Below are 27941 nucleotides of genomic sequence, written 5' to 3' on the forward strand. Positions count from 1 at the left end.
TCTGTTACGATCATGGAGTGGAGGACCCACATGCAGGAAGGTAGCAGAGCCACGGCAGGGATGCTGATAACTTAGTTTTAATCAAAAACAAGGAAACACAAGATCACGCCCGAGGGCGGCTAAAACAGCGAGTAAGTAGTGTGAGATACAGAGTAGCGTCACGGAGTAATAACCCAACACTCCTTGCTGTTTCTGTCAGGCTTTTATCTTGGCCTGATGAGCTAATGGGCAGCAGGTGTGTTTGGCGGGATCCGCCCTCCAGCTGTTTCCCCAGCAACTGCAAGGGAAAACAGAAACAGCTGACCCCAATCATGACACCTTCAGGACTTAAAAAAATAAAATTAAATCATATCTCCGTATTTATTATATGTAATGAGTTCATTTATTCCCCAATGGGTTCCCTGGCATCTATAGATTGAACGATATTAATTTCATAATTATTTGAAACCATGCAATATCACCTTTAACCACAGCCTGGCACAGTAAATGCCAACCATGGAATTAAATTGTGCAATTAGGCCAAAAAAGCAACAAAATCACATCAATCATTTTTCCGCACTGTCACCTAGGGAAGGTGAGAGGGAGCTACGGGGGGAAAACAACCATTTAATTTCACCCAAAATAGGCTCCAGTTAAGAGCAGAACATTTCCCCGGGGAAGAACCATTGCTACGCACTGGACGCTCTCATCCCCGCTTTGCTTCGCTTCGACTTACCTTTAGCTCCGCGTACATCCCCAAAATTAATTTAATTTCATCCAGTATGGTCGAAAGAAGAGGTACACAACATATATGCTTTACAAACTTTTATTTTAAACATTACACACTGATATTATTTTATTTACTATTATTATGATTTTTATAAGCCGCAGATAGTTGATGCCCTACACGCAGTGCGAGATAAGCGTATGCCAAACACAATAAGTTATTGTGACTGAGGCATATGCACCCGGAGGCTTAAGTCAAAAATGACATGCTGCTGCACACTTTTTTTGGCTGTGCAGATTCTCCCATCGACTTCAGGTATGTCAATTACGTACCGTCATGAAATGGACGCAAACTGGGTGATGCGACATTTAAATGAGGGCGACCACTCGCAAAACTTGTGAGGATGCCTGCAAGTCCAGGATTGTGGAGTTTTTCCTGAGACACGTGAATTCTCTAAATATCCATTTGGAATATATTTCACACTTCAAATTTGAAGTTCACTTTGGTATGGATCCGGAAGTTACACTGATCGTCCCCGGCCGGTGATGTGCGCGTCTCATCTAATGGGCTACTTTGAAGTTGCATGCTTTTTGTTTTGTTTTTTGTTTTTTGCATTCTGTATTTGTAAATACAATAAAAGTAATTTAATCAGAGTACTGTGCCCATGACTGAATGCATGTAGTTGAAAACCAAGCGAGCCGCCTTTTTTCTGTGCATTACCCAGCACATAATTTATCCGACTAGTGTTGTAGCACTTTCTGATCCCCTGTTTTTGCTTGTTCTGTATTTATCACCTTTATTTGTTGTTTTCTACAATAAATACTAGCAAAACATTTTTAAATGCGGTTTCTGCACTGGGTTCAAACCAAGTAACTGCGCTTTTAATACTTGTGTCAAGTCTCTTTTCCTTTAAATGAACCCTTCCATCTTTCAGCAAGTTCAACACATCATAAAAAAATATATTTTTTTAGTTATCTTAACTGTTCTACCCCCCCCCCCCCACTATAGTTATTTATACAGCTTAAACATTTAAAATGCATCTGTAAATTCTGCAGAGAAACCAAACACAAACTTTTTACACGAAAATAGCAAATAGTGTCCACAAGTCTGGAAAACATGCAGAAACTTCTCAACAGAGGTGCATCATAAAAAAATAAAAAATAAAAAAGGCGACTCTACATAGTACATTCATGCCATGTAGGCTAATATCAGTAAATAATGCAGGCAACAAATAGTTCAAATACGACATTAGTTGTTACAATTTTAACATATGTGTCTCCTCTGAGTTTCAGGACCAGTGACAGTTTTTTTGTCCTGATTGATCCGAATGAAATTATCTGCCATCCGGGACTTAATTTCTTAAATACAGTTAAAAAGAGTATCTATCTAGTTGTGGTCACTTGGAGAAACAAATGTAAAGCGTCAGCATAAATGAGAAGACTCCCGATGACCCTGCCAAGTGGCGACATGTACACAATGAAAAGTGTTGGACCTAAAATTGAACCTTGGATCTAAAATTGAACCCAATTGGGGAAACCCCACTATCCAACCTGTGACTTCCTGACGTCTTCACCTATGGTGACATAAAAGTCTCAGACATAGCCATAGCAATAGCAGAATTTTTATTTGCATTTCAATGACAGGTCAGGGGTGTTAGAATTATCATGTTATCCTAGTTGAGCCGCTTCGAGAGAAATATTTAAGATAATCGAGCTTCAAGCCATGATGCAAATTTGCATGCCAACTTGATGTCCTTTAATCTTGGACAGAATTATAAGAATGTGTATATATATGAGCAGCTGCTTTGGGATAATGGTACTGTGCAAATTAGACAGTATATAATGACTTTTCCAGCTGCTGTCTTTATCCAGCAGAGGGCAACATGCACTCATCTAATCATTCATTTAGCTCAACTGTCCAGCGTTGTTTTATCTAACTCGTTGCTATGTTTATTTGACTTAAAATAAAAAATACTAAATATTAAAAAAAAAAAACTAAAATACTATACAACTTACTCTGCCATCTAAACTGGTCTGTTGAGTTCCTGGTGTCCATGGGGCTTGAGGAATGCTTTTTCTATTTATTTTTAATTTTTTACTTTGAGCCAGACAAGATGACAGCATTGTGTGTGTGAGTCAAATAAACAATTGTTTGTGGAGTGATTACTGTACTTGTTTGTTCCTCGGGGACGTCTGATATACCTTATAATATAATACAATTGTTTTCAACACAAAAATAGAGGAAATGTGAATCACATATGCCAAATTTGCCTTTGCAGCATTCCACACAGATGTTACTCTTCCTCTGATACTATCTGTGTCACGTCATGGGAAATATTTGTTCAAGTATTAAAAACAATGGTTGTGGTATTTAAATGATGTCACAATTACAGAAGCTCGTTTATTTCTGAACTCAAACCCGGAAACAGTTTGGAAATGTCACTTGAAATTTCAAATGTTCCGCCACGTCCAGCAAATATCGATGACAGAAAGATGGAATATCCACACGGTGGACCCTGACATCCTGAAGCACATGTGGGAGGAATTCTCAAATCGTCTTGATGTTGTCTGTGCTGTCTGTGGTGGTCAATGTATAGGATTGTGTCGCTCTCCTACATCAGGGATGAGCAACTTAAATGTAGGGGGCCACAATTTTTAATCAGTGCTACTGGGCGTCCATATACCACACAAGTCTGTTTTTTATTGAGCCTTTGTACATCACTATACCTGTAATATATTTCACGCTCAATGCATGTAATGAAACATCCAGCTTCAACAACAAAGTGTTTGAACAATCAAAAAATAACCACATACTGTGATTTTTTTTTTTTTTTTTACAAACTTTTGATAAGTGAGGCTCGAAGGAAAGCTTCTTCTTTCTTCTATTGTTATTTTTGATTTTGAGTCAAATGAGATGATAACATTGTTTGTGTGAGTCAGACAATTGTTCGTGGAGTGATAATTGCACGGGTACTTCCAGTATTTAGTAATATAATACAATGGTTTTCAACACAAAAATAAAGGAGCTACGCCAAACTTGTCTTTCGGCATTCCACACAGATGCTACTCTGCCTCTGATACTATATCTGCTTCACTTCATGGAAATGATTCTTTCAACAATTCAGAACAATGGTTACATTTAAAAAATGTCACAATTAGAGAAGCAAATTGTATTTCTGACCTCAAAACCGGAAAAACTTTGAAATGGCCCGTGAAATTTCAGCCTAACTTTACCAAGAGGAAGAAATCTGATATATTTATCAAAATAAAACACCAATGAAAACTCCAAAGCCTCAAACTGTACTAAAATTCAACTAAAATGTATATGCAAATCATGTGAAACTTTAGCTCATTCATCTTTTTTTTGTAATGTAACAGACTGAATCCCTGGTCATTTGATAGACGAGTTATCCAAGTTTGATTGGTTGCCAATTTCACTGCTGCAGTTTCATAATCCTTCAGTGCCATTCAATTGGTAGGACTGATATGGCAGACCTGGCGCTCTGCACTTGATCCCCCGACCCCACCTTTTCTTGTGGTACTATGTTAAAGACGAAGTTTATGTTCCACCACTTCCAAATATCGATGGCATGAATGATCGAATGACAACAGGGCGGATCGCAACATCCTGAAGCATGTGTGGGAGGAATTCTCAAATGTGCTTGATGTTGTCCATGCTGTCTGTGATGGACACATTGACTTTGACACATTGACACTTGAAGGGACACTTAAACGCATGCGTCTACGCTAGAGTTTTCTATTGTTTTTCAGGATATCACATGATGATGTTGGCATATTTTTATTAATGGTTTTACATATATAAGTAATGTATGCAATATTTATACGGTATAAATTATACATAACTTATCACCGTTGTTAGCATAATTAAACCAAATAGCAATTTAATTGGCTTGCCAACAGTAGGTGGTCCTCATTCATTCCAGTTGAGATTTTCTTTGGCACTAAATAAGTCCTTTTAACCAAATTTATTTATTTATTTTAATTACATCCCAACAAACTGGTAACATCAACAGGAATGTTGTGACATAGTGGATTATATAAGTGGCTGTACGTAGGCCTATGGGTGTCATGGTGTTAGTTGGACCACAAAGTAGTTGCCATACTCCATTTTGGGTATGTTTCTTCAAGACATGACATCCACAGTCAATTATTGATGAATCAATTATACACGAATGACTAGCTCTACTAATACAAACACTGTCACTGTGATTCATTGTGGTTTGCTACAACCGCATTATATATATTTTTTACTCCTGTTCATGTAATTAATAGCCACCCAGTACATGTGATCCAAAATACAGCTCACTGTAAAACAACCTGGGATTTTTTTCAAGCAGCATGGATGAGAGGCGGTCGATTCCTAACAAGTCAGACTGCATCATTTCAAGATGGCAACAATGGCACGTCGATAAAACAAGTTAGTGCCAGTTTCACATCCGTTAAAAAAAAAAAAAAATCATAGTATGTGGCATATAAATGGAATACAGGTGCATTCACTTCACAAAGGCAGTGAAGACAACGTCATCGTACTCATCTGAAAGGTAAGAAGACACTGAAATTACACGGAGCTTAACATTGGAATTTTTTTTTTTTAAATCAATACAAAATCAAGAATGTTTCTTTGGCAGATTCCATTAATTTTAATGTGGGTTTGTGAGAATATCCCAAAAGTGATATGAAGGAACATTGTATAGGTTATAACTCATGGGTTGAAACATGGCAATTTAGAAGGACAAAGAAGGGTTGCATGTACCACAACAATTTCCGGTTAATTCTCAAACCAATGACATTTGTAATATCATTTCGGATCCAAGTTTTGTACTTTCAAGCAGACTGTTTAAGACTGCAATTTAAGGCAAGAGCATTCAGCAGCACCAATAAGGAGTCAAGTCACTTAGGATGGTACAGGCTTTTGCTCTGCCTTGTGTCAAGTTGTATTTGAATTGACTTCCGCCTTCAGTAATTGCAGAAATTGTTGCCATGTTACAAAACTCATTCAGAGACAACCCTTTTAGCATATTTCATCCATCCATCCATCCATCCATTTATTCATCCATCCATCCATCCACCTTGCGGAGGAACTGAAATGTGTGATTGGTGGATGACAAGATCTTGATTATCCATCATCAAATTTGTTTTTAACAGGAAGAAGAAATGGGAAGTATAAAAGCTGTCGTGTTCCTTCTGCTCATCACAGGTATTTTGGTGTGCATGTTTGCTTTACTCAATTCTCTCTCTCTCTCTCTCTCTCAACGTGTGTGTGTGTGTGTGTGTGTGTGTTCAGAATACAGTGTATACAATGTGAGCGAGACAATTTACAGAATAATGTCTACAGATTATAAAATAACATATTATTCTGTACTCTGCAGGGACTGTGAGAACGAGATCACAAAGTATTGTATATGAAAGCTAACAATTGCTGAAATATTTGTCAGATTAGCCATATAATGCTACATGTTAAAGTTAACAATTTAATAAGAAAACCATGAAATTCATTCTAGATAGTATTATTGATTTGTTTGTTAATGTCATACTCTACAAGGGTCGATAACACCTGCCCTTACCATGTCCACAGCAACTTCCGGAACCACAACAACTGCCCCTACCATGTCCACAGCAACTTCCGGAACCACAACAACTGCCCCTACCATGTCCACAACAACTTCCGGAACGACAACAACTGCCCCTACCATGTCCACAACAACTTCCGGAACCACAACAACTGCCCCTACCATGTCCACAACAACTTCCGGAACCACAACAACTGCCCCTACCATGTCCACAACAACTTCCGGAACCACAACAACTGCCCCTACCATGTCCACAGCAACTTCCGGAACCACAACAACTGCCCCTACCATGTCCACAGCAACTTCCGGAACCACAACAACTGCCCCTACCATGTCCACAACAACTTCCGGAACCACACCAACTGCCCCTACCATGTCCACAACAACTTCCGGAACCACACCAACTGCCCCTACCATGTCCACAACAACTTCCGGAACCACAACAACTGCCCCTACCATGTCCACAACAACTTCCGGAACCACAAACACTGCCCCTACCATGTCCACAACAACTTCCGGAACCACAACAACTGCCCCTACCATGTCCACAACAACTTCCGGAACCACAACAACTGCCCCTACCATGTCCACAACAACTTCCGGAACCACAACAACTGCCCCTACCATGTCCACAGCAACTTCCGGAACCACAACAACTGCCCCTACCATGTCCACAGCAACTTCCGGAACCACAACAACTGCCCCTACCATGTCCACAACAACTTCCGGAACAACAACAACTGCCCCTACCATGTCCACAACAACTTCCGGAACCACAACAACTGCCCCTACCATGTCCACAGCAACTTCCGGAACCACAACAACTGCCCCTACCATGTCCACAGCAACTTCCGGAACCACAACAACTGCCCCTACCATGTCCACAACAACTTCCGGAACCACAACAACTGCCCCTACCATGTCCACAACAACTTCCGGAACCACAACAACTGCCCCTACCATGTCCACAACAACTTCCGGAACCACACCAACTGCCCCTACCATGTCCACAACAACTTCCGGAACCACAACAACTGCCCCTACCATGTCCACAACAACTTCCGGAACCACAACAACTGCCCCTACCATGTCCACAACAACTTCCGGAACCACAACAACTGCCCCTACCATGTCCACAACAACTTCCGGAACCACAACAACTGCCCCTACCATGTCCACAACAACTTCCGGAACCACAACAACTGCCCCTACCATGTCCACAGCAACTTCCGGAACCACAACAACTGCCCCTACCATGTCCACAGCAACTTCCGGAACCACAACAACTGCCCCTACCATGTCCACAGCAACTTCCGGAACCACAACAACTGCCCCTATCATGTCCACAGCAACTTCCGGAACCACAACAACTGCCCCTACCATGTCCACAACAACTTCCGGAACCACAACAACTGCCCCTACCATGTCCACAACAACTTCCGGAACCACAACAACTGCCCCTACCTTGTCCACAACAACTTCCGGAACCATAACAACTGCCCCTACCATGTCCACAACAACTTCCGGAACCACAACAACTGCCCCTACCATGTCCACAACAACTTCCGGAACCACAACAACTGCCCCTACCATGTCCACAACAACTTCCCGAACCACAACAACTGCCCCTACCATGTCCACAACAACTTCCGGAACCACAACAACTGCCCCTACCATGTCCACAACCACTTCCGGAACCACAACAACTGCCCCTACCATGTCCACAACAACTTCCGGAACCACAACAACTGCCCCTACCATGTCCACAACAACTTCCGGAACCACAACAACTGCCCCTACCATGTCCACAACAACTTCCGGAACCACAACAACTGCCCCTACCATGTCCACAACAACTTCCGGAACCACAACAACTGCCCCTACCTTGTCCACAACAACTTCCGGAACCACAACAACTGCCCCTACCATGTCCACAACAACTTCCGGAACCACAACAACTGGCCCTACCTTGTCCACAACAACTTCCGGAACCACAACAACTGCCCCTACCTTGTCCACAACTACTTCCGGAACCACAACAACTGCCCCTACCTTGTCCACAACAACTTCCGGAACCACAACAACTGCCCCTACCATGTCCACAACAACTTCCGGAACCACAACAACTGCCCCTACCATGTCCACAACAACTTCCGGAACCACAACAACTGCCCCTACCATGTCCACAACAACTTCCGGAACCACAACAACTGCCCCTACCATGTCCACAGCAACTTCCGGAACCACAACAACTGCCCCTACCATGTCCACAGCAACTTCCGGAACCACAACAACTGCCCCTACCATGTCCACAACAACTTCCGGAACAACAACAACTGCCCCTACCATGTCCACAACAACTTCCGGAACCACAACAACTGCCCCTACCATGTCCACAGCAACTTCCGGAACCACAACAACTGCCCCTACCATGTCCACAGCAACTTCCGGAACCACAACAACTGCCCCTACCATGTCCACAACAACTTCCGGAACCACAACAACTGCCCCTACCATGTCCACAACAACTTCCGGAACCACAACAACTGCCCCTACCATGTCCACAACAACTTCCGGAACCACACCAACTGCCCCTACCATGTCCACAACAACTTCCGGAACCACAACAACTGCCCCTACCATGTCCACAACAACTTCCGGAACCACAACAACTGCCCCTACCATGTCCACAACAACTTCCGGAACCACAACAACTGCCCCTACCATGTCCACAACAACTTCCGGAACCACAACAACTGCCCCTACCATGTCCACAACAACTTCCGGAACCACAACAACTGCCCCTACCATGTCCACAGCAACTTCCGGAACCACAACAACTGCCCCTACCATGTCCACAGCAACTTCCGGAACCACAACAACTGCCCCTACCATGTCCACAGCAACTTCCGGAACCACAACAACTGCCCCTATCATGTCCACAGCAACTTCCGGAACCACAACAACTGCCCCTACCATGTCCACAACAACTTCCGGAACCACAACAACTGCCCCTACCATGTCCACAACAACTTCCGGAACCACAACAACTGCCCCTACCTTGTCCACAACAACTTCCGGAACCATAACAACTGCCCCTACCATGTCCACAACAACTTCCGGAACCACAACAACTGCCCCTACCATGTCCACAACAACTTCCGGAACCACAACAACTGCCCCTACCATGTCCACAACAACTTCCCGAACCACAACAACTGCCCCTACCATGTCCACAACAACTTCCGGAACCACAACAACTGCCCCTACCATGTCCACAACCACTTCCGGAACCACAACAACTGCCCCTACCATGTCCACAACAACTTCCGGAACCACAACAACTGCCCCTACCATGTCCACAACAACTTCCGGAACCACAACAACTGCCCCTACCATGTCCACAACAACTTCCGGAACCACAACAACTGCCCCTACCATGTCCACAACAACTTCCGGAACCACAACAACTGCCCCTACCTTGTCCACAACAACTTCCGGAACCACAACAACTGCCCCTACCATGTCCACAACAACTTCCGGAACCACAACAACTGGCCCTACCTTGTCCACAACAACTTCCGGAACCACAACAACTGCCCCTACCTTGTCCACAACTACTTCCGGAACCACAACAACTGCCCCTACCTTGTCCACAACAACTTCCGGAACCACAACAACTGCCCCTACCATGTCCACAACAACTTCCGGAACCACAACAACTGCCCCTACCATGTCCACAACAACTTCCGGAACCACAACAACTGCCCCTACCATGTCCACAACAACTTCCGGAACCACAACAACTGCCCCTACCATGTCCACAACAACTTCCGGAACCACAACAACTGCCCCTACCATGTCCACAACAACTTCCGGAACCACAACAACTGCCCCTACTAGTTCTACAACAACTTCCGGAACCACAACAACTGCCCCTACCTTGTCCACAACAACTTCCGGAACCACAACAACTGCCCCTACCATGTCCACAACAACTTCCGGAACCACAACAACTGCCCCTTCCCCATCCACAACAACTTCCGGAACCACAACAACTGCCCCTTCCCCATCCACAACAACTTCCGGAACCACAACAACAGCCCCTACCAGTTCTACAACAACAACAGCACCCGCGCAACAAAGGGTGAACCTGGGTTTTAGCTTGAACCAGACTTTCACGCCACAACTTTCCGATTCATTTTCTTCTGAGTTTCAAGTTTTGGCGAGCCAAGTAGAAAGCCAGGTAATTTTTCCAGTAATGTTTGTATTTAAAATGTAATGCATTTGTTATGTACAATACACATTTTTTAGAGTATCTGATTTTTTAAAATGTATGTTCATGAATGTATATGCATTGAGACTAATTCCTTCTACTGAGGGGAAAATATTTTAAAACACAGGTGTCCAACTACGATCCTCGAGGGCCGCAGTCTTGCATATTTAGAGCTTTCCCTCCTAAATTACACCTGATTTATCAGCAAGCTCTCCAGAAGCCTGATAATGATCCTGATTATTTGATTAAACTGTGTTTGAAGAGGGAATCCTCTAAAACATGCAGAGGTTTGGACCTCAAAGACCGGAGTTGGACACCTATGCAAATGACACAGAAAAAATTATTGATGATATTTTAATTAATATTTCCTCTCCACAGCTCAATCGTGTATATTCGAGACGTTTTGGAAGAAGATTCATCCGATCTCGAGTCTTTTCTTTTCGGTATGTTACAATATTTATTGAAAAAGACAAAGCAACAGTATTTCATTCAGATGTTTACAGTTGTGAATGTTGTCATTTTGAGTCTCCCCTTTTCTCCTCAAATTTGTTCATGAGCGTTTGTTGTTTTGGCTATGCAGCAACATGTACAACCAATGTATTGGGGGTGTCAAAAAATATATATATATTTTTTTCCAGTCGAGGTTCGGTTGTGGTCCAATCCGAGTTGATATTCAACAGCTCCGCCACAGTGCCAAATGCTACTTCTGTGGAAAGCGCTCTGGTGGAGGCAGCAGGCTCCGACTTTCCCCTCCCTCTGAATGTGTCAACCGTTTTCGTATCCCGTAAGAATTTGTCCTCATTCCAAATTAAAATGTGCAGATTTCATTTAACAATCATGTTCTTTGACTGTCAAACCATTCAAATGTACGTTACTTATGCTTAGATCAGAGAGCTAGTTTTCCCAGGTTTGCATCACGTGATTCCGAATGGTAATCTTTTCAAGAACCATGAGAGGTCCAACCTTACGATGAGGACCCATTTAAGCAAAATTGGTGTGATAGAATAAGAACCCTACACTTGAAAATAAAAAACTGGATGAATTGAAAAGTTAACAAAATGCTATTGTTGTTAACAGTTTCTTCTCTCGATGTATCCTTGCAGCTGTCGTTCCAACAACAATGGCACCTTCTGGGACTACAACTGCTGCCCCTGTCGCAAATACAAACCGTCCTTTACCCAATGAGGGCACCCTCGATCTTGTGTTTAGTCTTGACGAAGTTTTTACACCAGCTCTCGCCAACACCTTTTCACCAACATTTCAATCTTTGGCTACAGCAGTAGTCTCAGAGGTAAAATGTGTACACATTTTATTGTGTCCTTTTTATTACGAGAGGGTTCAGTTTACATTGACTGATGTGAGGTCTTGCATTATTTGGGTTTGCGATCATGATGCAGAAGCTGTTGTATAAATTGTCTTTTTAATTGTATGTTTTTTTTATTGTGTTCATTTCAGGTGAACACAGCCTGTACAAGCCTCTTTGGTTCTTCTTTCAATCGATCTTTAGTTAACTCGTTTAGGTAAGACTAATTTTCTTTTATTTGGTAAGTGATGAGGGGTCAAAATGGCGTAGCTTTTTAATACTGCTTTTTTTGTCATTTACACCAAAGGAACGGATCAGTCATTGCCAGCATGACTCTCGTCTTCCAAAATCCATTTGCGGTTCCCTCTCCTAGCAGCGTAATAGCTGGACTAAACGGTGAACTTGCCAGCTCCTCCCTAAACATTGTGCAAGGGAGTCTTTCTGCAGGTACCGTATTAAAATGATGACTGAAGCCAATACTGTATTTTTTTTCATCAACAGTTTGTCATATGTTAATATGTGGAAGTTTCCTTTCATGCATTGTCTTTTGCATTGACCCATACTGTTCTGAATTCTTCCAGATGCATCTCGGCCTGTAGTGTTCTCACTGGCAACCATATCCATGACGTTGGTGGCATTGGCACTGATGCTCCAAGAATTATAGATCAATTATATTCATGACCATGACAGACACAGACTTTACCAGGCCATTAACGTATTACTGATAAAATAACGTATCAAGTATATTATGAAGATTGTCACCGAGTGTTAAAAATAGCAAAAGATGTATACTAATGATCTATGTTGAGTGTCGGTCTTTTGTTTTGTTCTGATTTAGTTTTGTTTTAAATTATCTGGAGTTCCTTGTCTTCCACCTGGTCCTGCCAGCCATCCTCGTTGTGTCTACCAATCAGCTTTCTCCAGCCACTTGCGTGCCTCGTTGTCTCATCACTCTGTTTTCATTATGTCGCCTGTGGTGGCGTCTCTGCTCTTTCATTATGCCAATTTTTTAGTATTTGTAATTGTGATAATTGTCCTACTACACTGTACTATTGTTTGCTTTTTTTGTAAAAACAATGTATTTTTTAGATTGTTAGGACGAAACACTGACTTAGCTTTCCTACTAATTTAAACCAAAAAAATACTTATTATTGCTTGTCAGTTATTTTGAAACAATTTAACAGTACTTTAATATTCTGATGAAAATTATTCATTATTTACAGTCACAATGGTGTATTTATAAATGTGGAAACAAATTAAAGTTTTCATCCTCAGACTGGTTCATCTTTTGTCTTTTTTTTCATTCCAGTGATGTAAAATAATATTGTTACAATAGAGGTAAGGCCTTTTCACTCCAGCCGTCCTCCTTTCAATTCTCAAAACTTCGACAAAAACTTCAACAAATTAAAACTTTCTCAGAATCGTCAAAACTTTGTCATTACTGCTGTCATGATCAACAGGCTTTCTCAAAAAGTCACATGCATAAAATTTACACTACTGTCCTCTAGGTGTCTTCCCAAAGACTACAAAAGGTCGCTATTGGTCATCATACTCATAAACTCTTGCTAAAGTTGTATAATTAGGAATTCGGCCCATTTTTTGGGGAAACTCATTGCCTGTGTCCAAATTCACAAGGCTGGATCCTCCGAAGGCCAAATTTGTCGGCTGCATGACGTCACTCCCGGCGCAACTCAACAGCACGCACGGACTTATGACTGATTTACAGATGATAAGAAGTGCGTGCTGTCGAGTCGCGTCGGGAGTGACGTCATGCAGCCGACAAATTCGGCCTTCAGAGGCCCAGCCTTGTAAATTTGGACACAAGCATTGGCAAGACAGATACTACGTGGTCTAACGCGTGATTGGTTTGGGCCAAGTACAACCATGGAAAGGCACTACTGGATAGCCAAGCAGGAAGCAAAAATAGGCTCAATGTCCACATGTATTTGCTCCCGGCGCTATCACGCATTATGATAAAGTGTACAGTTCGGTACGCGACTGTTCAGGTCCACAGCAAAAAAACTCTAAAAGTTAAAAAGAATATGTGACACATCGGCACGACCAAACAAAGGGGCGCCACCATGTGGCGCGGTGCCATACTACAGATACACAGGTAACTAACTTTTGACAAAAATTAACACTCATGCTAGTATCAACTTATCATATCTTATCTTATCTTTAATATACTACACAACCTTACTGCAGCAATCTGTTATCTTGCTGCCCTTTAATTTTTTAAAATTGTTTTATTGTTTATGTTTTTTGTTTGGGGTGACAATAACTTTAAATTGTCGATTTTTTTCGACTCTGTGAAATCCCGAAATGTTAGCCCCTTTATGTAAAAAAAACAAGACCACACACACACACACACACACACACACACACACACACACACACACACACTCACACACACACACGCACACGCACGCACACACAATTTAATTGAAGTTAGCACACAAAGGCTATCTTTAGCCTTTTCCTAGGAGTTGTGTTGAAAACATTAAGGCTGTGTCCAAATGTCCGCCCTTAACCCTTCAGTCATTATGTTTTATGTCTTTATTCATTATTTAGCCGCGCACTATATAGTTGCCTGATATACTGTACAGTGTCCTCTTTCTGTTGGGCAATTTGGACAGCCAGCTAACCACTTGCTCCACGTCGCATTATCGCATATTACTTGACCACCGTACATGTCATGACGCACTAGTGTGTAAGATCTCAGACTATTTATTGTGATTAAAAAATATTTTAAAACTTTGTTTTATCTCCTTTGATGTTCATATTTTCAACACAATCCATCCATACTCTGACTCACTCCCTTATGTCAAAAACGTTTGCTTCACCAAGAACACAAAATTGTTCATAGATGTGAATGTAAGTGTTCGGGGTTGTCTGCTTACAGTACAGGCCAAAAGTTTAGACACACATTATTCAATGTGTCAATTGCTTTACCCTCATTACTATTTACATTGTAGAGTCTCACTGAAGGTACTTAAAAAAGGTGAAATACCTGAAAACATGTTTTATATTGTAGTTTCTTTAAAATAGCCACCCTTTGCTCTGATTACTGCTTCGCACAGTCTTGGAATTCTCACCTCTAGTAACTTCTTCAATACTGTTGGAAAACCATTTCAGGTGACTACTCTTGAAGCTCATCAAGGGAATGCCTAGAGCGTGCAAAAAAGAGTAAAGAGTGACTATTTTGAAGAAACTAGAAAATAAAATGTTTTCAATTATATCACGTTTTTTAGGTACATAACTCCACACGTGTTCATTCATAGTTTCGATGCTTTCAGTGAGAATCTACAATGCAAATAGTCATGAAAATAAAGAAAATGAATTGCATGAGTGGGTGGAGTTTGCATGTTCTCCCCGTGCTTGTGTGGGTTTTTCTCCGGGTACTCCGGTTTCCTCCCACATTCCAAAGACATGCATGGCAGGTTAATTGAACACTCCAAATTGTCCATAGGTGTGATTGTGAGTATGGTTGTTCGTCTCTGTGTGCCCTGCGATTGGCTGGCAACCAGTTCAGGGTGTACCCCGCCTACTGCCCGAAGCCAGCTGGGATAGGCTGCAGCGCCCCCCGCGACCCTTGTGAGGATAAGATGGTTAAGAAAATGGATGGATGTTTTCAACACAAAAATACAGGAGATGTGAATCACAAATGCCAAACTTGTCTTTGCAGCATTCCACACAGATGCTATCCTGCCGCTGATGCTATATCTGTATCACTTCAGGGAAATTATTCTTTTAAGTATTAAGAACAATGGTTGCATTCAAATGATGTCACACTTATGCTTCTTTTCCACTAGACCGGTTTCACACCGAGTCGGCCTTGGCCAGCCCCGGATGTTCATGTTTCCATAATAATTTTTCGGCGGAGAGCCGTTACAATAGTAGTGCCTTTTAGAACCATCTCGTAGGTGGTTCTGCAGAACCGGTCGTCTGGGGCCGAGCGGGGGTGGTGGGTTAGCTGTGTCTTGTTGGTTTAAACCCGTAAATAGATATTAATATCCATGTATGAAAGCTTCTGTGCTTTTGATAGGCTGTATGTTGTTTACGGCGCCACATCATATAACAAGTCTGACTGCATTATTTTGACATGGAAATATTGGCACATGGGTTGAACAAGTTCTGCGAGTTTCATTGAAAAAATGTTTGGAAATAAATGATAGGATGTGGCATATAAATGGCATCAAATCAAAACACAAGGGCATTCACTTAACGGCAGTGACGAGAACATCATCGTACTCATCTGAAAGGTAAGAAAACACTGAAATTACACGGAGATTAACTTTAAAAAAATAATGTGTTTAAATAAATAACAAATCAAGAATGTTTCTATTGTAGATTCCATTAGTTTTAATGTGGGTTTGTGAGAATATCCCAAAAGTAATATGAAGGAACATTATAAGGGTTATAATTCACGGGTTGGAACATGGCAATTTAGAAGGACAAAGAAGGGTTGCATGTACCACAACAATTTCAGGTTAATTCTCAAACCAATGACATTTGTAATATCATTTCGGATCCAAGTTTTGTACTTTCAAGCAGACTGTTTAAGACTGCAATTTAAGGCAAGAGCATTCAGCAGCACCAATAAGGAGTCAAGTCACTTAGGATGGTACAGGCTTTTGCTCTGCCTTGTCTCAAGTTGTATTTGAATTGACTTCTGCCTTCAGTAATTGCAGAAATTGTTGCCATGTTACAAAACTCATTCAGAGACAACCCTTTTAGCATATTTCATCCATCCATCCATCCATCCATTTATTCATCCATCCATCCATCCACCTTGCGGAGGACCTGAAATGTGTGATTGGTGGATGACAAGATCTTGATTATCCATCATCAAATTTGTTTTTAACAGGAAGAAGAAATGGGAAGTATAAAAGCTGTCGTGTTCCTTCTGCTCATCACAGGTATTTTGGTGTGCATGTTTGCTTTACTCAATTCTCTCTCTCTCTCTCTCTCTCAACGTGTGTGTGTGTGTGTGTGTGTGTGTGTTCAGAATACAGTGTATACAATGTGAGCGAGACAATTTACAGAATAATGTCTACAGATTATAAAATAACATATTATTTTGTACTCTGCAGGGACTGTGAGAACGAGATCACAAAGTATTGTATATGAAAGCTAACAATTGCTGTAATATTTGTCAAATTTAGCCATATAATGCTTCATGTTAAAGTTAACAATTTAATAAGAAACCCATGAAATTCATTCTAGATACTATTATTGAATTGTTTGTTAATGTTATACTCTACAAGGGTCGATAACACCTGCCCCTACCATGTCCACAGCAACTTGTGCAAATGTGACAACACCCTCCGCAAATGTGACCACGCCTGCCGCAAATGTGACCACGCCTGCCGCAAATGTGACCACGCCTGCCGCAAATGTGACCACGCCATCCGCAAATGTGACCACGCCTGCCGCAAATGTGACCACAACTTTTGCAAATGTGACCACGCCTGCCGCAAATGTGACCACGCCCTCCGCAAATGTGACCACGCCTGCAGCAAATGTGACCACAACTTCCGCAAATGTGACCACAACTTCCGCAAATGTGACCACGCCTGCCGCAAATGTGACCACGCCCTCCGCAAATGTGACCACGCCTGCAGCAAATGTGACCACAACTTCCGCAAATGTGACCACAACTTCCGCAAATGTGACCACGCCTTTCGCAAATGTGACCACGCCCTCCGCAAATGTGACCACAACTTCCGCAAATGTGAGCACAACTTCCGCAAATGTGACCACGCCTGCCGCAAATGTGACCACGCCATCCGCAAATGTGACCACGCCTGCCGTAAATGTGACCACGCCCTCCGCAAATGTGACCACGCCTGTCGCAAATGTGACCACAACTTCCGCAAAAGTGACCACGCCTGCAGCAAATGTGACCACGCCTGCCGCAAATGTGACCACAACTTCCGCAAATGTGACCACAACTTCCGCAAATGTGACCACGCCTTTCGCAAATGTGACCACGCCCTCCGCAAATGTGACCACAACTTCCGCAAATGTGACCACAACTTCCGCAAATGTGACCATGCCTGTCGCAAATGTGACCACAACTTCCGCAAAAGTGACCACGCCTGCAGCAAATGTGACCACGCCCTCCGCAAATGTGACCACGCCCTCCGCAAATGTGACCACTCCTGCCGCAAATGTGACCACTCCTGTCGCAAATGTGACCACGCCTGCCGCAAATGTGACCACTCCTGTCGCAAATGTGACCACGCCTTTCGCAAATGTGACCACTCCTGCCGCAAATGTGACCACTCCTGTCGCTAATGTGACCACTCCTGCCGCAAATGTGACCACTCCTGTCGCAAATGTGACCACTCCTGTCGCAAATGTGACCACGCCTGCCGCAAATGTTACCACGCCTGCTGCAAATTTGACCACACCTGCCGCAAATGTGACCACTCCTGCCGCAAATGTGACCACTCCTGTCGCAAATGTGACCACGCCTTTCGCAAATGTGACCACTCCTGCCGCAAATGTGACCACGCCTGCCGCAAATGTGACCACTCCTGTCGCAAATGTGACCACTCCTGTCGCAAATGTGACCACGCCTGCCGCAAATTTGACCACACCTGCCGCAAATGTGACCACGCCTGCCGCAAATGTGACCACGCCTGCCGCAAATGTGACAACACCTTCCGCAAATGTGACCACGCCTGCCGCAAATGTGACCACGCCTGTCGCAAATGTGACCACTCCTGCCGCAAATGTGACCACGCCTTTCGCAAATGTGACCACGCCCTCCGCAAATGTGACCACAACTTCCGCAAATGTGACCACAACTTCCGCAAATGTGACCACGCCTGCAGCAAATGTGACCACGCCCTCCGCAAATGTGACCACGCCCTCCGCAAATGTGACCACTCCTGCCGCAAATGTGACCACTCCTGTCGCAAATGTGACCACGCCTGCCGCAAATGTGACCACTCCTGTCGCAAATGTGACCACGCCTTTCGCAAATGTGACCACTCCTGCCGCAAATGTGACCACTCCTGTCGCTAATGTGACCACTCCTGCCGCAAATGTGACCACTCCTGTCGCAAATGTGACCACTCCTGTCGCAAATGTGACCACGCCTGCCGCAAATGTTACCACGCCTGCTGCAAATTTGACCACACCTGCCGCAAATGTGACCACTCCTGCCGCAAATGTGACCACTCCTGTCGCAAATGTGACCACGCCTGCCGCAAATGTGACCACTCCTGTCGCAAATGTGACCACTCCTGTCGCAAATGTGACCACGCCTGCCGCAAATTTGACCACACCTGCCGCAAATGTGACCACGCCTGCCGCAAATGTGACCACGCCTGCCGCAAATGTGACAACACCTTCCGCAAATGTGACCACGCCTGCCGCAAATGTGACCACGCCTGTCGCAAATGTGACCACTCCTGCCGCAAATGTGACCACGCCTGCCGCAAATGTGACCACGCCTGCCGCAAATGTGACCACTCCTGTCGCAAATGTGACCACGCCTGCCGCAAATGTGACCACTCCTGCCGCAAATGTGACCACTCCTGTCGCAAATGTGACCACTCCTGCCGCAAATGTGACCACTCCTGTCGCAAATGTGACCACTCCTGCCGCAAATGTGACCACTCCTGCCGCAAATGTGACCACTCCTGCCGCAAATGTGACCACTCCTGTCGCAAATGTGACCACGCCTGCCGCAAATGTGACCACTCCTGCCGCAAATGTGACCACTCCTGTCGCAAATGTGACCACGCCTGCCGCAAATGTTACCACGCCTGCTGCAAATGTGACAACACCTTCCGCAAATGTGACCACTCCTGCCGCAAATGTGACCACTCCTGTCGCAAATGTGACCACGCCTTTCGCAAATGTGACCACTCCTGCCGCAAATGTGACCACGCCTGCCGCAAATGTGACCACTCCTGTCGCAAATGTGACCACTCCTGTCGCAAATGTGACCACGCCTGCCGCAAATTTGACCACACCTGCCGCAAATAAGACCACGCCTGCCGCAAATGTGACCACGCCTGCCGCAAATGTGACAACACCTTCCGCAAATGTGACCACGCCTGCCGCAAATGTGACCACGCCTGTCGCAAATGTGACCACTCCTGCCGCAAATGTGACCACGCCTGCCGCAAATGTGACCACGCCTTTCACAAATGTGACCACTCCTGCCGCAAATGTGACCACTCCTGTCGCAAATGTGACCACGCCTGCCGCAAATGTGACCACTCCTGCCGCAAATGTGACCACTCCTGTCGCAAATGTGACCACTCCTGCCGCAAATGTGACCACTCCTGTCGCAAATGTGACCACTCCTGCCGCAAATGTGACCACTCCTGTCGCAAATGTGACCACTCCTGCCGCAAATGTGACCACTCCTGTCGCAAATGTGACCACTCCTGCCGCAAATGTGACCACTCCTGCCGCAAATGTGACCACTCCTGTCGCAAATGTGACCACTCCTGCCGCAAATGTGACCACTCCTGCCGCAAATGTGACCACTCCTGCCGCAAATGTGACCACTCCTGTCGCAAATGTGACCACTCCTGCCGCAAATGTGACCACTCCTGCCGCAAATGTGACCACTCCTGTCGCAAATGTGACCACGCCTGTCGCAAATGTGACCACGCCTGCCGCAAATGTGACCACGCCTGCCGAAAATGTGACCACGCCTGCCGCAAATGTGACCACGCCTGTCGCAAATGTGACCACTCCTGCCGCAAATGTGACCACTCCTGCCGCAAATGTGACCACTCCTGTCGCAAATGTGACCACGCCTGTCGCAAATGTGACCACGCCTGCCGCAAATGTGACCACGCCTGCCGAAAATGTGACCACGCCTGCCGAAAATGTGACCACGCCTGCCGCAAATGTGACCACTCCTGTCGCAAATGTGACCACGCCTGTCGCAAATGTGACCACGCCTGCCGCAAATGTGACCACGCCTGCCGAAAATGTGACCACGCCTGCCGCAAATGTGACCACGCCTGCCGCAAATGTGACCACGCCTGTCGCAAATGTGACCACTCCTGCCGCAAATGTGACCACACCTTCTGCAAATGTGACTACTCCTGCCGCAAATGTGACCACGCCTGCCGCAAATGTGACCACACCCTCCGCAAATGTGACCACGCCTGTCGCAAATGTGACAACACCTTCCGCAAATGTGACCACGCCTGCCGCAAATGTGACAACACCTTCCGCAAATGTGACCACTCCTGTCGCAAATGTGACCACGCCTGCTGCAAATGTGACCACGCCTGTCGCAAATGTGACCACACCTGCCGCAAATGTGACCACCTTTGCCGCAGATGTGACGACACCTTCTGCAAATGTGACCACGCCTTTCGCAAATGTGACCACAATTTCAGCAAATGTGACCACACCTTCCGCAAATAAGACCACGCCTGTCGCAAATGTGACCACGCCTGCTGCAAATGTGACCACGCCCTCCGCAAATGTGACCACGCCTGTCGCAAATGTGACCACTCCTGCCGCAAATGTGACCACGCCTGCCGCAAATGTGACCACGCCCTCCGCAAATGTGACCACGCCTGTCGCAAATGTGACCACGCCTGCCGCAAATGTGACCACGGTTTCAGCAAATGTGACCACACCTGCCGCAAATATGACCACACCTGCCGCAAATGTGACAACACCTTCCGCAAATGTGACCACGCCTGCCGCAAATGTGACCACGCCTGCCGCAAATGTGACCACACCTTCTGCAAATGTGACCACGCCTGTCGCAAATGTGACCACGGTTTCCACAAATGTGACCACACCTTCCGCAAATAAGACCACGCCTGCCGCAAATGTGACCACAATTTCAGCAAATTTGACCACGCCTGTCGCAAATGTGACCACGCCTGCTGCAAATGTGACCACGCCCTCCGCAAATGTGACCACGCCTGTCGCAAATGTGACCACTCCTGCCGCAAATGTGACCACGCCTGCCGCAAATGTGACCACGCCCTCCGCAAATGTGACCACGCCTGTCGCAAATGTGACCACGCCTGCCGCAAATGTGACCACGGTTTCAGCAAATGTGACCACACCTGCCGCAAATATGACCACACCTGCCGCAAATGTGACAACACCTTCCGCAAATGTGACCACGCCTGCCGCAAATGTGACCACGCCTGCCGCAAATGTGACCACACCTTCTGCAAATGTGACCACGCCTGTCGCAAATGTGACCACGGTTTCCACAAATGTGACCACACCTGCCGCAAATATGACCACGCCTGCCGCAAATGTGACCACAATTTCAGCAAATTTGACCACGCCTGTCGCAAATTTGACCACGCCAGCCGCAAATATGACCACCCCTGCCGCAAATGTGACCACGCCTGCTGCAAATGTGACCACGCCTGCTGCAAATGTGACCACGCCTGTCGCAAATGTGACCACGCCTGCCGTAAATATGACCACACCTGCCGCAAATGTGACCACGGCTGCCGCAAATGTGACCACGCCTGTCGCAAATGTGACCACGCCTGCCGCAAATGTGACCACGGCTGCCGCAAATGTGACCACGCCTGTCGCAAATGTGACCACGCCTGCCGCAAATGTGACCACACCTTCTGCAAATATGACCACCCCTGCCGCAAATGTGACCACGGTTTCAGCAAATGTGACCACACCTTCCGCAAATGTGACCACGCCTGCCGCAAATGTGACGACACCTTTTGCAAATGTGACCACGCCTGTCGCAAATATGACCACACCTGCCGCAAATGTTACCACAATTTCAGCAAATTTGACCACGCCTGTCGCAAATGTGACCACGCCTGTCGCAAATGTGACCACTCCTGCCGCAAATGTGACCACGCCTGCCGCAAATGTGACCACGCCTGCCGCAAATGTGACCACGGTTTCAGCAAATGTGACCACGCCTGTCGCAAATGTGACCACTCCTGCCGCAAATGTGACCACGCCTGCCGCAAATGTGACCACGCCTGCCGCAAATGTGACCACACCTGCCGCAAATATGACCACGCCTTTTGCAAATGTGACCACGCCTGCCGCAAATGTGACCACTCCTGCCGCAAATGTGACACCTTCCGCAAATGTGACCACGCCTGCCGCAAATGTGACCACACCTGCCGCAAATGTGACCACTCCTGTCGCAAATGTGACACCTTCCGCAAATGTGACCACGCCTGCCGCAAATGTGACCACTCCTGTCGCAAATGTGACCACGCCTGCCGCAAATGTGACCACACCTGCCGCAAATATGACCACGCCTGCCGCAAATGTGACCACGCCTGCCGCAAATGTGACAACACCTTCCGCAAATGTGACCACGCCTGCCGCAAATGTGACCACGCCTGCCGCAAATGTGACAACACCTTCCGCAAATGTGACCACTCCTGTCGCAAATGTGACCACGCCTGTCGCAAATGTGACCACTCCTGTCGCAAATGTGACCACGCCTGCCGCAAATGTGACCACGCCCTCCGCAAATGTGACAACGCCTGTCGCAAATGTGACCACGCCTGTCGCAAATGTGACCACAATTTCATTAAATGTGACCACGCCTGTCGCAAATGTGACCACGCCTGCTGCAAATTTGACCACGCCTGCCGCAAATATGACCACCCCTGCCGCAAATGTGACCACACCTTCCGCAAATGTGACCACGCCTGCCGCAAATGTGACCACTCCTGCCGCAAATGTGACCACGCCTGCCGCAAATGTGACAATACCTTCCGCAAATGTAACCACGCCTGTCGCAAATGTAACCACGCCTGCCGCAAATGTGACCACTCCTGTTGCAAATGTGACCACGCCCTCCGCAAATGTGACCACGCCTGTCGCAAATGTGACCACGCCTGTCGCAAATGTGACCACGCCTGCCGCAAATGTGACCACGCCTGTCGCAAATGTGACCACGCCTGCCGCAAATGTGACCACACCTTCTGCAAATGTGACCACGCCCTCCGCAAATGTGACCACGCCTGCCGCAAATGTGACCACAATTTCAGCAAATGTGACCACGCCTGCCGCAAATATGACCACCCCTGCCGCAAATGTGACCACACCTTCCGCAAATGTGACCACTCCTGTCGCAAATGTGACCACTCCTGCCGCAAATGTGACCACGCCTGCCGCAAATGTGACAATACCTTCCGCAAATGTAACCACGCCTGCCGCAAATGTGACCACTCCTGTCGCAAATGTGACCACGCCCTCCGCAAATGTGACCACGCCTGTCGCATATGTGACCACGCCTGTCGCAAATGTGACCACACCTTCTGCAAATGTGACCACGCCCTCCGCAAATGTGACCACGCCTGCCGCAAATGTGACCACACCTTCTGCAAATGTGACCACGCCTTTCGCAAATGTGACCACGCCTGCTGCAAATTTGACCACACCTGCCGCAAATGTGACCACGCCTGCCGCAAATGTGACCACGCCTGCCGCAAATGTGACCACGCCTGTCGCAAATGTGACCACTCCTGCCGCAAATGTGACCACGCCTGCCGCAAATGTGACCACTCCTGCCGCAAATGTGACCACGCCTGCCGCAAATGTGACCACGCCTGTCGCAAATGTGACCACGCCTGTCGCAAATGTGACCACTCCTGCCGCAAATGTGACCACGCCTGCCGCAAATGTGACCACGCCTGCAGCAAATGTGACCACGCCTGTCGCAAATGTGACCACTCCTGCCGCAAATGTGACCACGCCTGCCGCAAATGTGACCACGCCTGCCGCAAATGTGACCACGCCTGTCGCAAATGTGACCACTCCTGCCGCAAATGTGACCACGCCTGCCGCAAATGTGACCACGCCTGCAGCAAATGTGACCACGCCTGTCGCAAATGTGACCACTGCTGCCGCAAATGTGACCACGCCTGCAGCAAATGTGACCACACCTTCCGCAAATGTGACCACGCCTGCCGTAAATGTGACCACGCCTTCAGCAAATGTGACCACGCCTGCCGCAAATGTGACCACGCCTTCCGCAAATGTGACCACGCCTGCAGCAAATGTGACCACACCTTCCGCAAATGTGACCACGCCTGCAGCAAATGTGACCACACCTTCCGCAAATGTGACCACGCCTGCCGTAAATGTGACCACGCCTTCAGCAAATGTGACCACGCCTGCTGCAAATTTGACCACACCTGCCGCAAATGTGACAACACCTTCCGCAAATGTGACCACGCCTGCCGCAAATGTGACCACGCCTGTCGCAAATGTGACCACACCTTTTGCAAATGTGACCACGCCTACCGCAAATATGACCACTCCTGCCGCAAATATGACCACTCCTGCCGCAAATTTGACCACACCTTCCGCAAATGTGACCACACCTTCCGCAAATGTGACCACGCCTGCCGCAAATGTGACCACACTTTCAGCAAATGTGACCACGCCTGTCGCAAATGTGACCACACCTGCCGCAAATTTGACCACGCCTGCCGCAAATGTGACCACACTTTCTGCAAATGTGACCACGCCTGTCGCAAATGTGACCACACTTTCTGCAAATGTGACCACGCTTGTCGCAAATGTGACCACACTTTCTGCAAATGTGACCACGCCTGTCGCAAATGTGACCACACTTTCTGCAAATGTGACCACGCTTGTCGCAAATGTGACCACACTTTCTGCAAATGTGACCACGCCTGCCGCAAATGTGACCACACTTTCTGCAAATTTGACCACACCTTCCGCAAATGTGACCATGCCTGCCGTGAATGTAACCACGCCCACCGCAAATGTGACCACACCTTCCGCAAATATGACCACGCCTTCCGCAAATGTGACCACAACAACTTCCGGAACCACAACAACTTCCGGAACCACAACAACTTCCGGAACCACAACAACTGCCCCTTCTCCATCCACAACAACTTCCGGAACCACAACAACTGCCCCTACCAGTTCTACAACAACAACAGCACCCGCGCAACAAAGGGTGAACCTGGGATTTAGCTTGAACCAGACTTTCGTGCCAGAACTTTCCAATTCATTTTCTACTCAGTTTCAAGATTTGGCGACCCGAGTAGAAAACCAGGTAATTTTTCCAGTAATGTTTGTTTTTAAAATGTAATGCATTTGTTATGTACAATACACATTTTTTAGAGTATCTGATTATTTTAAATCTGATTTTTTTAAATGTATGTTCATGAATGTATATGCATTGAGACTAATTCCTTCTACTGAGGGGAAAATATTTTAAAACACAGGTGTCCAACTATGATCCTCGAGGGCCGCAGTCTTGCATATTTAGAGCTTTCCCTCCTAAATTACACCTGATTTATCAGCAAGCTCTCCAGAAGCCTGATAATGATCCTGATTATTTGATTAAACTGTGTTTGAAGAGGGAATCCTCTAAAACATGCAAAGGTTTGGACCTCAAAGACCGGAGTTGGACACCTATGCAAATGACACAGAAAAAATTATTGATGATATTTTAATTAATATTTCCTCTCCACAGCTCAATCGTGTATATTCGAGACGTTTTGGAAGAAGATTCATCCGATCTCGAGTCTTTTCTTTTCGGTATGTTACAATATTTATTGAAAAAGACAAAGCAACAGTATTTCATTCAGATGTTTACAGCTGTGAATGTTGTCATTTTGAGTCTCCCCTTTTCTCCTCAAATTTGTTCATGAGCGTTTGTTGTTTTGGCTATGCAGCAACATGTACAACCAATGTATTGGGGGTGTCAAAAAATATATATATTTTTTTTTCCAGTCGAGGTTCGGTTGTGGTCCAATCCGAGTTGATATTCAACAGCTCTGCCACAGTGCCAAATGCTACTTCTGTGGAAAGCGCTCTGGTGGAGGCAGCAGGCAACAGCTCCGACTTTTCCCTCCCTCTGAATGTGTCAACCATTGCCGTATCCCGTAAGAATTTGTCCTCATTCCAAATTAAAATGTGCAGATTTCATTTAACAATCATGTTCTTTGACTGTCAAACCATTCAAATGTACGTTACTTATGCTTAGATCAGAGAGCTAGTTTTCCCAGGTTTGCATCACGTGATTCCGAATGGTAATCTTTTCAAGAACCATGAGAGGTCCAACCTTACGATGAGGACCCATTTAAGCAAAATTGGTGTGATAGAATAAGAACCCTACACTTGAAAATAAAAAACTGGATGAATTGAAAAGTTAACAAAATGCTATTTTTGTTAACAGTTTCTTCTCTCGATGTATCCTTGCAGCTGTCGTTCCAACAACAATGGCACCTTCTGGGACTACAACTGCTGCCCCTGTCGCAAATACAAACCGTCCTTTACCCAATGAGGGCACCCTCGATCTTGTGTTTAGTCTTGACGAAGTTTTTACACAAGCTCTCACCAACACCTTTTCACCAACATTTCAATCTTTGGCTACAGCAGTAGTCTCAGAGGTAAAATGTGTACACATTTTATTGTGTCCTTTTTATTACGAGAAGGTTCAGTTTACATTGACTGATGTGAGGTCTTGCATTATTTGGGTTTGCGATCATGATGCAGAAGCTGTTGTATAAATTGTCTTTTTAATTGTATGTTTTTTTATTGTGTTCATTTCAGGTGAACACGGCCTGTACAAGCCTCTTTGGTTCTTCTTTCAATCGATCTTTAGTTAACTCGTTTAGGTAAGACTAATTTTCTTTCATTTGGTAAGTGATGAGGGGTCAAAATGGCGTAGCTTTTTAATACTGCTTTTTTTGTCATTTACACCAAAGGAACGGATCAGTCATTGCCAGCATGACTCTCGTCTTCCAAAATCCATTTGCGGTTCCCTCTCCTAGCAGCGTAATAGCTGGACTAAACGGTGAACTTGCCAGCTCCTCCCTAAACATTGTGCAAGGGAGTCTTTCTGCAGGTACCGTATTAAAATGATGACTGAAGCCAATACTGTATTATTTTTTTCATCAACAGTTTGTCATATGTTAATATGTGAAAGTTTCCTTTCATGCATTGTCTTTTGTATTGACCCATACTGTTCTGAATTCTTCCAGATGCATCTCGGCCTGTAGTGTTCTCACTGGCAACCATATCCATGACGTTGGTGGCATTGGTACTGATGCTCCAAGAATTATAG

At 45.7% G+C, this 27941-nt stretch overlaps 1 protein-coding gene across 1 annotated transcript; it reads left to right on the forward strand.

The window, feature by feature from the left end:
- Positions 1-12: 12 nt before the first annotated feature.
- Positions 13-27941, forward strand: LOC147169846 (uncharacterized). Its single transcript, XM_086082055.1, has 9 exons — positions 13-40; positions 24697-24974; positions 25803-25922; positions 26346-26410; positions 26606-26757; positions 27077-27264; positions 27428-27492; positions 27583-27722; positions 27859-27941. The coding sequence occupies exons 1-9, from the start codon at positions 13-15 to the stop codon at positions 27939-27941; spliced, it is 1119 nt and encodes a 372-aa protein (XP_085938181.1).

The sequence above is a fragment of the Leptonotus elevatus genome, chromosome 8 (genome assembly GCF_054856555.1).
Source record: "Leptonotus elevatus isolate MCC_2025b chromosome 8, RoL_Lele_1.0, whole genome shotgun sequence".
Classification (NCBI taxonomy): domain Eukaryota; kingdom Metazoa; phylum Chordata; class Actinopteri; order Syngnathiformes; family Syngnathidae; genus Leptonotus; species Leptonotus elevatus.